The 16067-nt window shown below is 41.6% G+C and overlaps 1 protein-coding gene across 1 annotated transcript in view; it reads right to left on the bottom strand.

Annotated features, from left to right (window-relative positions):
• LOC124595753 (farnesol dehydrogenase-like) overlaps positions 1 to 15613 on the bottom strand; it is a 43722-nt gene extending 28109 nt beyond the window's left edge. The window contains exons 1-2 of the mRNA XM_047134631.1: positions 15482 to 15613; positions 4284 to 4446 (exon numbers count right to left, since the gene is read on the bottom strand). Coding sequence (XP_046990587.1) covers positions 4284 to 4446; positions 15482 to 15613 — 295 coding nt within the window. The remainder of the gene's footprint in view (positions 1 to 4283; positions 4447 to 15481) is intronic.
• Between the last annotated feature and the right edge of the window lie 454 nt (positions 15614 to 16067).

A 16067-nucleotide genomic window follows, 5' to 3' on the forward strand; every position in this document is an offset into this window, starting at 1 on the left:
CATCGGCCAAACTATTGGTTTCCATACCGACAGCATGTCTTTATTATGCTTTTTCCTTAATTCATTGTCCGCTACTCGCCCGTTTTGTTTGTAAGACCTTCCATGCTATGGAAGTCAATGTGAAGTCCATGGCAGAGACTGCTTCCATTGTGTCAAACATTAGGGTTTCTTCCCATTCCATTCGCATACGGGGCGTCAGGAGATTAATTTTTAATACATGTGTGAACGCTGAAGTTAGTCTGATCTCATCTCTGCGGCCCCTATGGGAACGAAAGGTATGTCGCTAGATTCCACATTCGATAAAAATTGTTCTTTTTTTTTAAATTCTGTATGCCGGCTTTCACGGGATGGTGGGCGTCTATGTTCAAGAATCAGCCAGTTCAGGTTTTTTAGCATCTCAGTGATGCCCTCCAGCGGCTCAAACAAATCTCTGACCATTCGCAGGTGTGGGATGCGTCGGCCAGGCGTATTACAGCACGTCCACATCCACCAACGGCCATCGCGCTGGTGGTGGAACTGAACACCCTGGCACCAGAAATCCTCACCAACCTTGTGACGAATATGGGAGCAAGTTGCCCCGTATGCATTGCCGTCCGCAGTTGTCATACTCCCTATGAAGAAGCGTGCCTCGTCATTCGTAATTTCATATAGACCATCATGAATAGCGGAGACTTCAGTGTAATGATTCATTTCGAATCAAGGTAGCATTTCTGTTCGTCTCACTGCGCTTATCATTCAGTTACGTTCTGTACTATAGTGTAGCAGTTCTTTCTATGTATGGTGCAAGTTTCATCTAGACTTTTTTACTTTGCAGTGACACATCATTAGGAAGTTACGATCGTGCTTAAGTTTTGCACAGAATGGCACTTTCAGATCCACTTGAAAATGGCTTGTATGTGAAAGCCGAAAGCGGTCATGGACTTCCGGAAAAATTTCCTGTCGGAGCACAAAAAGGCGAGTATGTTTCTCTTTAAAAGAATGACAGAAAAGTGAAGAACCACTAAAATTTTGGTAAAAAATGGAAACGCCCCTTACCTACACATCTGGAACGATGCAGATCCCCTAACCTATGATGGTAGCCACTCACCTATATTATTCGTTTCCGATGTCTGCTGTCTCGTTTGCTCCCACCACTACTATTTCCATCCACGTCTCTGCCTCTCTTTCACTGCCACTTTCTCTCTCCCGCCTTCACTGTCTCCCTCTTTTGCACTGGTACTGCCTCCACTCTTTTCCACCATCACTGTCTCTCTGCTACTCTCTTTCAGCACAAAAGAGAGCGAATATGTTCGCATGCCAAAACTTTTGGTGTGGGAGTTCGAATAAGGATTGAGGTGAGGCAGGTGGTTCCCCTATTTTCCCTCAGAGTCTTAGGGACGAATACTTTCGCCTTGCCTGTGCTCCGAAAGGAGTATCTTCCCGCTGATTCCTTTCTTTTCCCTGCTACAACGTGTGTACTGCTTATAAGAAAACGAATTCTATAGCTCATTAAAATCTAGAAAATATACACTCCTGGAAATTGAAATAAGAACACCGTGAATTCATTGTCCCAGGAAGGGGAAACTTTATTGACACATTCCTGGGGTCAGATACATCACATGATCACACTGACAGAACCACAGGCACATAGACACAGGCAACAGAGCATGCACAATGTCGGCACTAGTACAGTGTATATCCACCTTTCGCAGCAATGCAGGCTGCTATTCTCCCATGGAGACGATCGTAGAGATGCTGGATGTAGTCCTGTGGAACGGCTTGCCATGCCATTTCCACCTGGCGCCTCAGTTGGACCAGCGTTCGTGCTGGACGTGCAGACCGCGTGAGACGACGCTTCATCCAGTCCCAAACATGCTCAATGGGGGACAGATCCCGAGATCTTGCTGGCCAGGGTAGTTGACTTACATATTCTAGAGCACGTTGGGTGGCACGGGATACATGCAGACGTGCATTGTCCTGTTGGAACAGCAAGTTCCCTTGCCGGTCTAGGAATGGTAGAACGATGGGTTCGATGACGGTTTGGATGTACCGTGCACTATTCAGTGTCCCCTCGACGATCACCAGTGGTGTACGGCCAGTGTAGGCGATCGCTCCCCACACCATGATGCCGGGTGTTGGCCCTGTGTGCCTCGGTCGTATGCAGTCCTGATTGTGGCGCTCACCTGCACTGCGCCAAACACGCATACGACCATCATTGGCACCAAGGCAGAAGCGACTCTCATCGCTGAAGACGATACGTCTCCATTCGTCCCTCCATTCACGCCTGTCGCGACACCACTGGAGGCGGGCTGCACGATGTTGGGGCGTGAGCGGAAGACGGCCTAACGGTGTGCGGGACCGTAGCCCAGCTTCATGGAGACGGTTGCGAATGGTCCTCGCCGATACCCCAGGAGCAACAGTGTCCCTAATTTGCTGGGAAGTGGCGGTGCGGTCCCCTACGGCACTGCGTAGGATCCTACGGTCTTGGCGTGCATCCGTGCGTCGCTGCGGTCCGGTCCCAGGTCGACGGGCACGTGCACCTTCCGCCGACCACTGGCGACAACATCGATGTACTGTGGAGACCTCACGCCCCACGTGTTGAGCAATTCGGCGGTACGTCCACCCGGCCTCCCGCATGCCCACAATACGCCCTCGGTCAGAGTCCGTCAACTGCACATACGGTTCACGTCCACGCTGTCGCGGCATGCTACCAGTGTTAAAGACTGCGATGGAGCTCCGTATGCCACGGCAAACTGGCTGACACTGACGGCGGCGGTGCACAAATGCTGCGCAGCTAGCGCCATTCGACGGCCAACACCGCGGTTCCTGGTGTGTCTGCTGTGCCGTGCGTGTGATCATTGCTTGTACAGCCCTCTCGCAGTGTCCGGAGCAAGTATGGTGGGTCTGACACACCGGTGTCAATGTGTTCTTTTTTCCATTTCCAGGAGTGTATTTTTTTATACTTCGACGCATTTATATGCTTGACATACAAACAATAAGTAACTAACAATAATCTAAGTTGAACACAAAATCGTTTGCTTTACATTTTCAGGATGCTTCGCTCATCGATCGCAATTCATCGATCGCAATTCATCGAAAACGCCAGGCTTATGACTCGTATCTTAAAAGAGTAAAAGTGTATTAGATGTATTTTAACAAATTTGCAATCTTCCCAGTTTTACAGGATTTTTGGCAGTCGTCTTAACCTTTTTTCTGGCATGTTAGACCCATTTTATCCCCTGTTTGTCGCTGAAGTATGAGTGTGGAGACCTCTATAGCCGTGTGTCAGGCCATTATGCAGAGGCAGCGCGTCATAAAATTTTGCTGGGAAAAAATGCTGACGTAGAACGTAGTGTGGCGACCTGAGAAATCCTTGCGATGATCCTAGAACCATTGTTACGTGTCCACCACGTCAGTGTAAAGTACGCTTGCGCCTGAAATTTTATTACAAATGTGCAGTAACTTTGAACCTCTGGATCTCAGTAACGGATAAAGGTATCAAAAAAAAGTTTCCAGTTTCCCTGAGATATCATCTTAAGAAACTTGGTAAAAATTTCAAAGATTTGTCACGAACAAGAATTATGGAAGTGACCGTCCCCACAATTGGTATTTTTCGTACCCAAAAATTAGGGTTGACCAGGTTTTTCTCAGGAACCACCCATCAACAAATTGTGTTTCTAGCCACATAAGTATTAGCACAGACACCTCTAATGAAAATCACCCAGCCGATTAGCTCAATTTTCCTGGGTTAGAAGAATTGTGCAATGTTTAAATTTTGACCATGTACTGTAGTCTACACAAAGTATGACCATTCTTCCGATAGGTAATACAGACAGTCGCTAAGCCAAGGGCTATATGCAACACTTTACTCCCCTACCTCTGTCATCAAGAGATCCCGAAGATAGCTCCTTAAAAACGCGCAGCTTTTTGGAACACATTCTTACTGTGCACTGTTTTACAGGGAGCGGATATCATAAGCGGGAGCCACCTTTCATTAATTAAACACACAGTTGCGGGGTGACGGTACCCTCCAAACATGGGAAAGCTAATAATACTGTCTTCTAGGACTTAAACGAGTAACATCAAGAGCACAATTTCCTGGGTCTCGCGTGAAGTTCCTCTCCATTCAAGAATAACATACTGTGTCCTCTCTATCTATGCAAGCCGTAAAATGTTTTGAAGGACGCTGCGGTAATGGCCTACATACTATTGAACTCATATTTATGTTACTTCGTGGTGGAATGAGGAACTAAAGACCCAGAGTAGCATAGCAATTGGCTGCATTAGACAGACTTTTTACTTACACGTCAGCTCGCTTTCTACGAGTATCCCGGCGTTGTTGATGAGGACGTCGACGCCTGAGAGGTTGTCCCTGATCCACTTGAAGGCCGCCAGGATGCTCTGCTCGTCGGCCACGTCTCCCTGCAGAGCGTGCAGCTTGCCTGGAGCATCCTTCAGCTCCAGGGCCTGTGGACGCAGACGTTGCGCGATGAGGAGCGAGCCACAAAGTACTCTCATTTTGGTTTTATGAAGTGAAAATTGTGGCAATAACAGTGACGGAGTTCAGACTTGTATACCTGAAAAGCCGCTACGTATAAGCACGTACTGTTCGCATAGTCCAAGCTGAGACCCAGCGCAGTGGCTGATGGAGGAGAATGTAAATGGGAAACACTTTTAAACAAGTCCCGTATTAACTTCGAGTGTGCAAATAGGTTGCGCGACTGCGCAGGCTGTCGTAGCCATTACGGTAGGTTGAAAACAGAAGAAAAGAATTACATCTTACGCCTTTCACAGTAAGAGACTAATGACTGCTAGGTTCATAATAGACCGAGGGCACCTAACTGTCATGAAGTTTACTTTTCTGAAGGACGAGTACAGAACTCAGGAGATCATTTCGAAAAGCTCCAGCTTCTGTAAGATGTGATAAATAAAACAGACTTGATTTACATACGTGAAGTTTGGAAAGTCAGAGTAGTTAATAGCCGTATTAAACATGTGGTGGGAAGATATTGGGAATATACTGTAAATGAAACTAAATTTTCCTGTACTCTCAACAATCTCAAGGTAACCTACACGTTCTTCCGGAATGAGGATATTGATAAATGCACGTTGACTAACACAGGAGTTAGATCAATTATATATTTAATTTTAGTGAAAAAGATGTCTGCTTCCTTAGTTAAGGACATTTAAAATTTTCGCAGAGTGTGATATTTTTAGCGCCCATTGTTTGATTACGCCCAAAACAGAACTAGCAAACAGGTGGAAGAGACTCATGCACTCATTGCTTAAAGACAAAGTCAAATCATCCATTTTTAAAGTAAGATTATTAAATAAACCTTCAGAACTCTACCAATAAAGACTGTATTATTTAGCGAATTAAGTTACACATAATAATATTAATTTAGGAAGGGAAACAAACACTGTATAAATTAAGCAACAGGTGAAACACTAGGAAATCGATAAAAACGGCAACGCAAAAAAGAAATGAAGAAATTGAAGAAATAATTAAAGGAGGCGAAGAGCATACTACTGAATGCTGCAATCTCTCAATGACCAAGCAAGAGGAAACTGCAGACTGATGAGGAAATAAACAAAGTCACTAATAAAAATGGCTCACTGAGATAAATTAGAAACTGGAAATTTGTGGTAAGGACTATGTGACCAAACTGCTGAGCTCATCGGTCCCTAGGCTTACGCACTACTTAATCTAACTAACTTACCCTAAGGACAAAACACACACTCCGACGGGGAGAGCCGTGCGAACCGTAACAAGACGCCCCTGACCGCACGACTACCCCGCACGGCCAATAAATTAGAAGTAGAGATTAGTTATCAATTACAAACTACATGACAGACAAGACTTGTCTTTCAAGAATTAAGATACTGAAGTACAAGTGTACAAGTCACGAACAATGGCCAAAACATTAGAAGAAGCAGTGGTACAATCGGAAGGCAAGTAGTCACTACGAAAATATATTTCCTTATGTTATGACATATTGAATAACTTTATAATAAATGGAACAATAATTAAAATATCAAAACCCAAGAAATGTAAAGAACCTGGAGTGATTAATATACAAGCTGATTAAGCATAGTGGATTATTCCTGAAGCTTAGAATTTTACATGTGATCAATGCCTATTGGCTACACACTAAAATTCAAAAAGAGTGGCTTGGAACAAAACTGCCGCTGTTTACAGTAGAGGATCGCAACAAAACTCCAAATTTTAGGCTTATTAATATGTCAAATAGTATCTACAAAATATATTCAGATGTATTAAATAAGAAAACACATACGTAATAAAGAGTTACGCCTGGAAGAAGAAAGGTCATGTAGCGACAATACACTTTAATTACAATGTCTGTGTTTTATCTGGTTGCATGTCTGATGGAACTGACTTTGCTGACAATCCACAGCTAGTATTAAAAATTACAAAATTGATTTGCAAACTGCGAAGTGATTTTAACGTCAGCTGTACTATTTTATTAGTGATGCACGAGTATTTGTGCCCGACTGGGACTAGAACCCAGATTTTCGGCTATCGCGAGTGGTGATCTTGGCCACTTCAGCTATCCATGCATGTTTCCCGCACGACTCTAAACCCCTATATCCCACACCGCCCACATTCCGAAATGCTTGCACATTATGTGATTCCCGCAACAGGGAGAAACAATGTTGTTATCGTCGTTTATAACATGTCATGTAATACACATTATAGTTCAGAATGTCTGTTTTATAATGTGCAGTGTCCTCCAAACAGGCAACAACATTCCACCTTCCTGTTGCGGGAACCACATAATGTGCGAGCATTAGGGATGTGGACGGTGTAACATATGGAGGTTTCGGTTGGTGTGGGGTGCATGTATGGACAGCTGAAATGGTCAAAGTGCCCCTCTCGCAATAGGTGAGAAATCCGGCTTCGAGTCCCGATCGGGATCAATCAGTTATGCGTTACTAATATATAGTACAGCTGACGTGAAATCATTTCCTAATAAATTACATATTTAGTGTGTGACAAATAAAAAACGAAAGAGAAGAATTTATCGAAATACTGATTTTGAAAAAAAAAGAAGTGTGGACATATACCCTGTAGGAATTTATGGCAAAAACGTGCCTACCCAAATCTCTCAATACAATGCATCAAGAATCAATACAGCTGAACTTACTCCTGATGGCCAAAATTAGATCGGATAAGAGATAATAACCAAGGCGTGAGACAATGGTGTACTTTACCGCCTGCTATTTTAATACTTATACAGACAATCCCATCTGAAAATATAAAGGAACAGCGTCCGAAAGGCTCAATAGGGACGAGAATAAATACATTAACATACTATTGTATGATGATGACATTGTATTACTCGCAAATTCTGAAGACCAACTACAAATATAAATCTATCCATTACACTTATTTGAAAAGGAGCCTAATTTTAAGACGGCAGTAAATGAAACTGAGACAATGGCATTCCATAGGAAATACGTATTACTAGACACAATTGTAACTGAAGATCAAGTTTTGGAACAAGCTCACTTCAGTTACTTGGGTACCTGTATTACCGTTAACAAAGAGAAGAATGTAAATGTTAAACTGCAGAACTGTCAGAGCATACGTCATACTCTGAGCAGAACATTGAAAAATAGGGACAGAAACACTAAATTCTGAGAGAAAATATACTAGCCATCTTCAGGCGGCCGAAATAAAATTTTTACTAGCAGTCGAAGACTGCAGTAAGTAGAACGGGACTCCTAATGATAACATTAGATGACAACTTAACTTTTTTGCAGTAAATAACGAAACAGAAGAACACAGACAAAATCGGAAAACCATTTGGAACGAATGGAAGAAACAAGGATTCCAAAGTTGCCATACAATACAAACCCAAAAGAAAGTGGCACAAAGGACAGCCAGTTAAAAGACGGAACTGAGGTCAGAACAGGTCGATACGTCTAACTGTAAAGGCAAAGAAGTATTTCCTTTAATCCGACATAGTGGGAATCCCATTGACTAGCAGTACTCACGGATGGATCGTACATTTCCCAGTACGCGGTCTCTTTTATAATAATCGAGTTTCCTAGAATTCTCCAAACAAATCAAAATCGAAAATTCTTCTCCGCTGAAACCTACCTTACGTTTTCTTTCAATTTTATGTCGCTTTGCAACGTTACGATTGAATATTTAATCCACGGAACTGTGTGAAGAAGTGTACCACTAATATTGTATCTGAACACGTGTTTTTCCAGCTCATCTGCAGTAACTCAGGTTTTTCACATTTAGACTCACCCAAAGACTAACCCACGAAACATTTCCGTTCACTGCAGCGTCATCAGCAGTCACAGATCGCTGTTTATTTTATGCTTCAGATCGTTCATATAAACAGAGACCATGAGCGGTCCATTCACACTTATCTGGGGCGCCCCTGACGATACCTTTGTCTCCGACTGACTCTTGCTGTCCCTGACAAAGTACTGGGTTCTATTACTCAAAATGTCTTTGAGCCACACACGTAGATGGTGACAATTATTGAACTATATGAAAAAAGTAGCTTAGTTACAAACTACGGCGTACAAACAGTTTATTCAACGTGTGAACGTCACCACATTTATTCGGATTTAGGTTATGACATGTTCGATATGCCTCCACCATTGGCGATAATGTGGCGCAGACGAATAGCGAAATTCTGCATGACCCGCTGAAGTGTCAGAACATCTATACTGTCGATGACCTACTGAATGGCTGTTTTCAGCTCGGTAATGGTTTTGGGGTTATTGCTGTACACCTTGTCTTTAATGTAGCCCCACAAAAATCAGTCGCGTTTGTTCCGATCTGGAGAATATAGCGGCCCATGGAGGCCCATGCGAGGGGCCTCTGGGTGCCCCAGGGCCTGAATCCGTTCCCCGCAGTGCTCCTCCGGGACAACAAAAACTCTCCTGCATCGGTGGGGACGAGCTCCGTCTTGCATTAACCACATCTTGTCGAAATAAGGGTCACTTTGGATAATGGGGATGAAATCATCTTCCAAAACCTTTATGTAGCGTTCGCTAGTCACTGTGCCATCAAGGAATATTGCATCGATTATTCTGTCACTGGAGACTGCACACCGCACAGTCACCCGCTGAGGTGAAGAGCCTTCTCTATCGTGAAACGCGGATTCACAGTCCCCCAAGTGCGCCGGTTTTTCTTATTGACGAACCCATCCAAATGAAAGTGAGCTTCGTCGCTAAGCCAAATCATACTCACATACCAATTCTCACCATGCCCCGCTGCCAACTTTGTATCTTTCTCGTTTTTTTTTTAAAGCATGTCATCTGCAAACAAGCCATGAAGAAAATTATTGCATATTTGTGGATAGCTGCTTCGAGGGTAGAGGCTATGTCCTTTTCTGCACTAACATTTTTCGTCCTGTTCCATGTCCCTGGTTGGTGTCTCAATCAACTGCTATTCAGTCTATTGTTTTCACTCAGTTTTTCACAAATTTCCGCTCACTACTTCACCTCTCATGCACTTACACAAAATCTGACGAAATGTGATCTGAGCAGACACTTCTGACAACACACTCAGTGAGAGGTGTTATGTTATTGTTATTGCTCACTTGCTCATCGTTGGTATTGTGTTTGTAATGTCTTTGTGTTATGATTTCAGAAGTGTGTGTGTGTTTGTGTGTGTGTGTGTGTGTGTGTGTGTGAGAGAGAGAGAGAGAGAGAGAGAGAGAGAGAGAGAGGGAGAGAGAGAGAGAGAGGGAGATGGAAAGAGGGGTAGGGAGGTAACCAAGACAACAGAAATCCGTTTTTCATTGTTATGTTTTTTGTGGGGAGTCACCTTTGTACAGTTCATTGAGTGTTCCAAAGAGTGTTTTGTTGCACAGTGTTGTATTTTCATTCAGGACTCTCTTTCCATGTATTATTGCTTTTTGTATGTGGTAGTTCTCCTCTATTGTGAGTTTTTGATAGAGATTGTTGCTTTCTCTGAGGATGTTAATATCAGTCTCCATATCTTTTGGGTGGTGGTTTTCTTGAATTAGATGGTCTGCAAATGTGGAGTTCGTACTATCACTTCTTATCTCTCTGAGGTGTTTGGAGTACCTCATTTTGAAATTTCTGCATGTTTGGCCTAAGTATTCGTAGATCGACTGGCATGAACTGCAGGTTAACTGATATATTCCAGCTTTAGAGAATTTGGCTGCAGAGGTGTTCTTAGATCTTAGATTCTTCTGTACTGTGATGTTTGTGCGGAATGATATTTGTAACCCTTGTTTCTTCAGTGTGTTTCTCACCCCGTGGACGTTTTTGTTACTATATGTTAATATGTGCCATGTGATACTCTTTGTAGGGTGTTCCTGGTATCCTGTGTTGTCTGCAGCTTGTGTTCTTGGTTCTCTATTGTGGCTGGAGATTTGTTGATGGTTTGTTCTCCTTTAATTTCTTTTTTAATTTTGTTGTTCAGTTTGTTTATCATTTGTGTGTTGTACCCATTCATTCTGGCTTTTTGGTGTATTGTATTTAGTTACAGTGTTTAGTTGAGTTTGTCCAGTGGAGTTCCATTGAGCCTGAGCAGCATGTATCTGAATCTTGAAAGTTTGTGTGCTTGGGGGTGGTTGGATTTGATGTGAAGGGTCGTACTTGCGGCTATAGGTTTCCTGAAAATTCCAAAATTATGTTTGTTATTGATTCTGCGTATGGTAATGTCTAACAAATTAACCTTCATTTCCTCTTCGGTCTCAATGGTGAATTTTATTTGTGGGTGAACTGTATTTATGTCATTTTGTAATTGTTTTATTTGGGTTTCTGTTTCATCAATCAAGCAAATGATGTCATCTACAAGTGCATATCGGTTCCAGTATATAATCTTGCACTGTTTTAAATGTATGATTTCATTGAATATTTAGTTTTCAATGTGGTTTAGAAATATGTTTGCAAGTAGACCACTGAGGTGTGAGCCCATTGGTAGGCCATCTTTTTGCTGATAGAACCCTTTCTTGAAAGTGAACTAGTTCTGTTCTGATATAATCTTCAGGGTGGCTTCTAGTTCATCTATGTCTTACTCGTTACGTCCCCTTGACACTGCAGCTTTTTTTACTGTTTCTTCTACTGGCACATTTGTGTACATGGATGTGATGTGAAGAGATACCTGGATTTCTGTTGATGGTAAATTTATATCTTTTATCTTCTCTACCAATTCATTGGTATATTTTAGGTTTCTGTTGCTTGTGAAAGTGTATAATTTCTGTAGTACTGTATGCAAGTGGTATGTATGCTAGGTGGCAAGATGGTACATTTATGAAATGTATTACAGGCCATATTGAACAGTTATTTTTATGTATCTTTGGTAAACTATCGAGGCTGGGTGCTTTGGGATTCTTTTGTGCCATGTATTTGGCTCGAGATTCTGTGATGGCGACTCTGAGGATTTTTAAGAGTTTTTGAATGTTTCTTTGGTACCTTCTAGTAGGATCATTGATTAACTTGATGATGTTGTTCTGTTCTAGAAATTCTTGATGTACTCTGCCTCATTCATCAGTACAAGTGTATTACATTTGTCTGCTCTGGTGATGATTGCATCGTTTGCTTTTCTTTTTGAGGTGATGTGGGTCTTGTTCTCTTTTATTATGGGTTTTACTTCTTCTTCTACAAGTTCCTGTGTCAAGATGGCACTGAAGTTTGGGTTCTCCAACTTTTCCTCTTGCTTTATTGTGTAATCTGTTTGTGTGATAGGTTTGTGCTTATGTTGTGTTTAGGCCCCTTTTCAGGTAATTCTCCTTCTTGTTTTGTTAATTCTTTATCAGTTAAATAGACTAGGCTGTTATGGAACTGATGTTCGGTCCCTACTCTGTCTTCTTTATCTATTGTTGTGGCAGATCTCATGAGATGATTCAGTTTTCTACTTCGTCTTTCTTTCTTTTTGTTCACTAGTGTTTCTGTGTAAGACCTAATTTCTTCAGTTATTTCATCCAAATGGGTTGGTGTTTCTTAGAGATTGGCTAATTCAATTTTGTACATCTGAGGATTAAGCTGCTGTTTTTTCGCATACAGGAAACGAATTTCTTCTTCCAACCAAATAACTTTTCTATTGGCCACTTGTGCTGCAGGTAACTTGCTATTTACACTGACTTTTTCAAAACAAGGAGTTATGTTATTACTTAGACAGATTTTGTTAAACCTGATAGTGAGGATAGTTTCATCAAGTTGTACTGTTGTATTCTTGAATTTGTTGTAGAGCTTTGTGGGAAATGCTGGGCTTGCCTTTGAAATACTAATTTTACCAAGGTTTGAAGCTCCTCTTTTCGTTCTTCCGTGTTTGCGATTTAAAATAAACAAAGGATACCTGGAACATCCTACAAGGAGTACTGCGAGGCACATACTAACATTTATTAACAAAACCGTCCACAGGGTGGGAAACATACTGAAGAAACAAGGGCTGCAAATATCATTTCGCACAAATAACACAGTAGAGAGAAAATCTAAGATCTAAGAACACCTCTGCAGACAAATTCTCCAAAGCTGGAATATATCAGTCAACCTGCAGTTCATGACAGTCGGTCTACTTAGGCCAACAGTCTCTATCAAAAATTCACAATAGGGGAGAACTACCGCATACCTAAGCAATAGTACAGGGAAAGAGAGTCCTGAATGAAAACGTAACACTGTGCAACAAAACACCGTTTCGAAAACTCAATGAACTATACAAAGGTGACTCCCCACAAAAAAACATAACAATAAAAAACGGATTTCTGTTTTCTTGGTTACCTCCCTACCCCTCTTCCAAACTCTGTCTCTCTCTCTCTCTCTCTCTCTCTCTGTCACACCCACACCCACACACACACACACACACACACACACACACACACACACACTTCTGAAATCAGTGCCATAACAAACACAAGACCAACGATGAACAAGTAAGCAACGAGAATAGCATAACACCTCTCACTGAGTGTGTTGTCAGAAGTTTCCGTCAGATCATATTCAGCCACATTTTTTGTAAGTAGATGTGAGGTGAAGTAGTGAGCGGAAATTTGTAAAATAACTGACTGAAAACAATGCGGTCATAGCATTTGATTGAGACACCAACCAGGGACTCGAAACAGGACGAAAAATGTAAGTCCAGAAACGTATATAACCTCTACCCTCGAAACAGCTCTCCACAAATACGCAATAATTTTCTTGATAGCCAGTTTGCAGATGACATGCTGTCAAAAAACGACGAGAACGAGCACTAAAATCGATGTATAATAATACAGTTTAGTTAGCGATGTAATTTTAAAGTGTGTGTCTAAACCAACTGAAGCAAATTGCAAATATTGTATTTCTTAGGCCTACAGCAGTTAAATTATTACAAACGTGACATTGTACTTTACAGATGTAAAAATTTGACCCACATAAGATGACACATTGGTGTCGAAACATGTCTGGGTAAATATAAAAATAAGCTAATTGTGTTTGCATAAGGCTGATTTCCAAAACAGCCCAGTTTTTAAATCGCAAACATGGAAGAACGAAAAGAGGAGCCTCAAACCTTAGTAAATTGAGTAAATAAAATGGAGTATGAAAAGAAGAATATAAGTGACTGAATTTGTTCCTAACCATGAAATGCGTGGAGGTAGTGACACTGAATCGCAGCTTTAGTTTTCGTTAGCTTTAGTTCATAACGTTGTACAGATGTCGGTTGTTGTTTTGACTGGCTTGCCATTGCAACTGATCAGAAAATTTAAAATTAGAACACTGATCACCGACGACCAGCATAACTGGAAGAATGTTTGGTATTTACACTCTGGTTATTAGCATTCGGAAACACGTTACTAACTATTTCACAATTCAATAGTTATAAGGAAGTTATCAAAAAACAAAGATTAATGAAATGTGAGATACGCATATGACCTATCACCCAGGCTACTTGGTACAATCTGCTACGTATTTTGATAGAGGGATGATGGTGTGGTCCCACGTAAAACACTTTTATTTATGAACAAAAGTCTCTAAGGTAACTGCGATACATCAGTCATATTATTACAGCTACCAAGAACGTACGCAACGAAAATGAGTCTGTCGTTCGTGTATTTTTAATTTTAATCAGCATAATAGATACATATTCGCACTTATTTACTTTCACGGAAATTTACTGTGCTTTTATTTTTTAATAAAAATAAATACAACGGTTATGTTTATTCATTCTGTGTCTGACTGGTGCAATTATCTATTGAATTTATCGTCTTTCTCACATTGGGACCTTCGTTATTTTTCTGTCAGTCACATTTCCTTTCGCAACTGTGTTATGCATCTCTTCCATTCCAGAAGCACGATTACATTCTCTTCGGCTACTCCATCGCTCATTTTACCTTACGTAAAAAAGGACACAATAGCACAACAGCTTTTTGTACTGCTAGCACCGAAACAAAGAGGGCAGTAACTTCCTTTGTTGTTTCGCTAAACGACGGAAGTAAGACAAACACGAGCGAACGCAGGCGAATGCCAAGAAAACTCAAACGAACGCAGTTTGCTCACGAACACATAGCGTTTATATCTGGGCGGATTATCGTTCATTGTTGCGAATTCATTTGCGTTCGCTTCGTGTTAACCCTAGAACAGTAAAAGGGTGATTGGGGGGAAAGGGGGGGGGGAAGGAAGATTACATGATTACATTGGAACTAAACCACCCAAAAGTATAGCACTCCACATTTTATTCGAAAGACGTCGTACTGTATTTAAAGGCTATGCCTTAGTTCATTACAGTTAGATCTACAATGGTATGTTACATACCAAATTAAGTACAACATGTCCTATTCTATACATTACTGCAAGTTTAAATTTTACGAAGGGTTAATAAGTTAGGGTTAAGGAGGTTCTATAAACCGGTGAAACGAGAACATCGGTAGTTCTAATCTCTAACGTCACTTATTACGTTTTCGGACTCGCATAATGTTTCGGTGCATTCTTCTACACGCAAGCGTTTGATTTTCTTGACACTGCAGTGACATACGGTATTTTCGCGTTTGCATATTTTTATAGATTCACATTCACCTCGTGTACTGTGTTTTGATTGCAGCAAAGTGTCCTAAAATATCTCTGCGCGTAAGAAACACACAGACCGTTAGGTACCTAAAAACACAGTGAAATACAGACGTTGCCACGGCCATAGAAAAACAAAACAAAGAATCGCATTTCACGAGATCAAAACATTGAACACCAGGTGAAAGAGGATGTACAAAAACAAGAAAATAGTACGCTAAAAAATCACACGCCTGTTTATACAAGGAACCACGGAAACAACGCAGGAAAAAAACAATTTTAATATCACAGCTGTTTACGCTCTCGTTAACAATATTTGTAATGATAAACACAACTGGTACAGTGACCACTGAAGATATTTTAAATAAATCGAACATACCTGACCCAAATCAGATTTCATTATAGTTCATTATAGTTGCAAGAAAATAAAATGACTGACATAGTACGTATGAAACAGCGATTACAGAAGACAGGCCTAAAAAGAACACGAGTTTAGGCCCACCTTAACTCTGTGCACCCTCCTCGCGAGTCCCACGACGGTGAGGCCCTTCTTGAGCAGCGCCTGTGTGATGGCCGCTCCTATTCCGGCACTGGCGCCAGTAACCAGTGCGACGCGGCCTGCGTACCTCTCCATGCCTGCGATTCGCTTCTGTGCTCGGCGGCTACTGCGGCTACTAAATGGCGCAGCCAGCCGGTGCTGTTACGTCTATGCTCTCTGCTGACCTTGGGTGGCTGTTACTGCTGACTCATCCGCGCATTTCGCAACGGAGTCTGCTGTTTACCCTCCCTTCCTCTCTCAACGACGGCTAATCGAGCTACTTCCTGCCTAGCACTCAATGTCAGCGACAGACTAGCGACACGTTACCTCGGTAGACAGAACAGCTGAAGACCGACTCTTGATGTATGAGAATACTTTCAGATTGCGCCATATGAGTCGGTAGAATGTGTCGGAATGGAACGCTCGAGAACTAATGCGATACTGAGTAACTGTGTCTGAAGTGAAATATACTTGAAATTAAATGTGTTTGTGGTTTTTAGAACATATTTCGAATATTTTAAGATATAATTAACCATGAATGCATTTTATG

The sequence above is a fragment of the Schistocerca americana genome, chromosome 2 (assembly GCF_021461395.2).
Source record: "Schistocerca americana isolate TAMUIC-IGC-003095 chromosome 2, iqSchAmer2.1, whole genome shotgun sequence".
Classification (NCBI taxonomy): domain Eukaryota; kingdom Metazoa; phylum Arthropoda; class Insecta; order Orthoptera; family Acrididae; genus Schistocerca; species Schistocerca americana.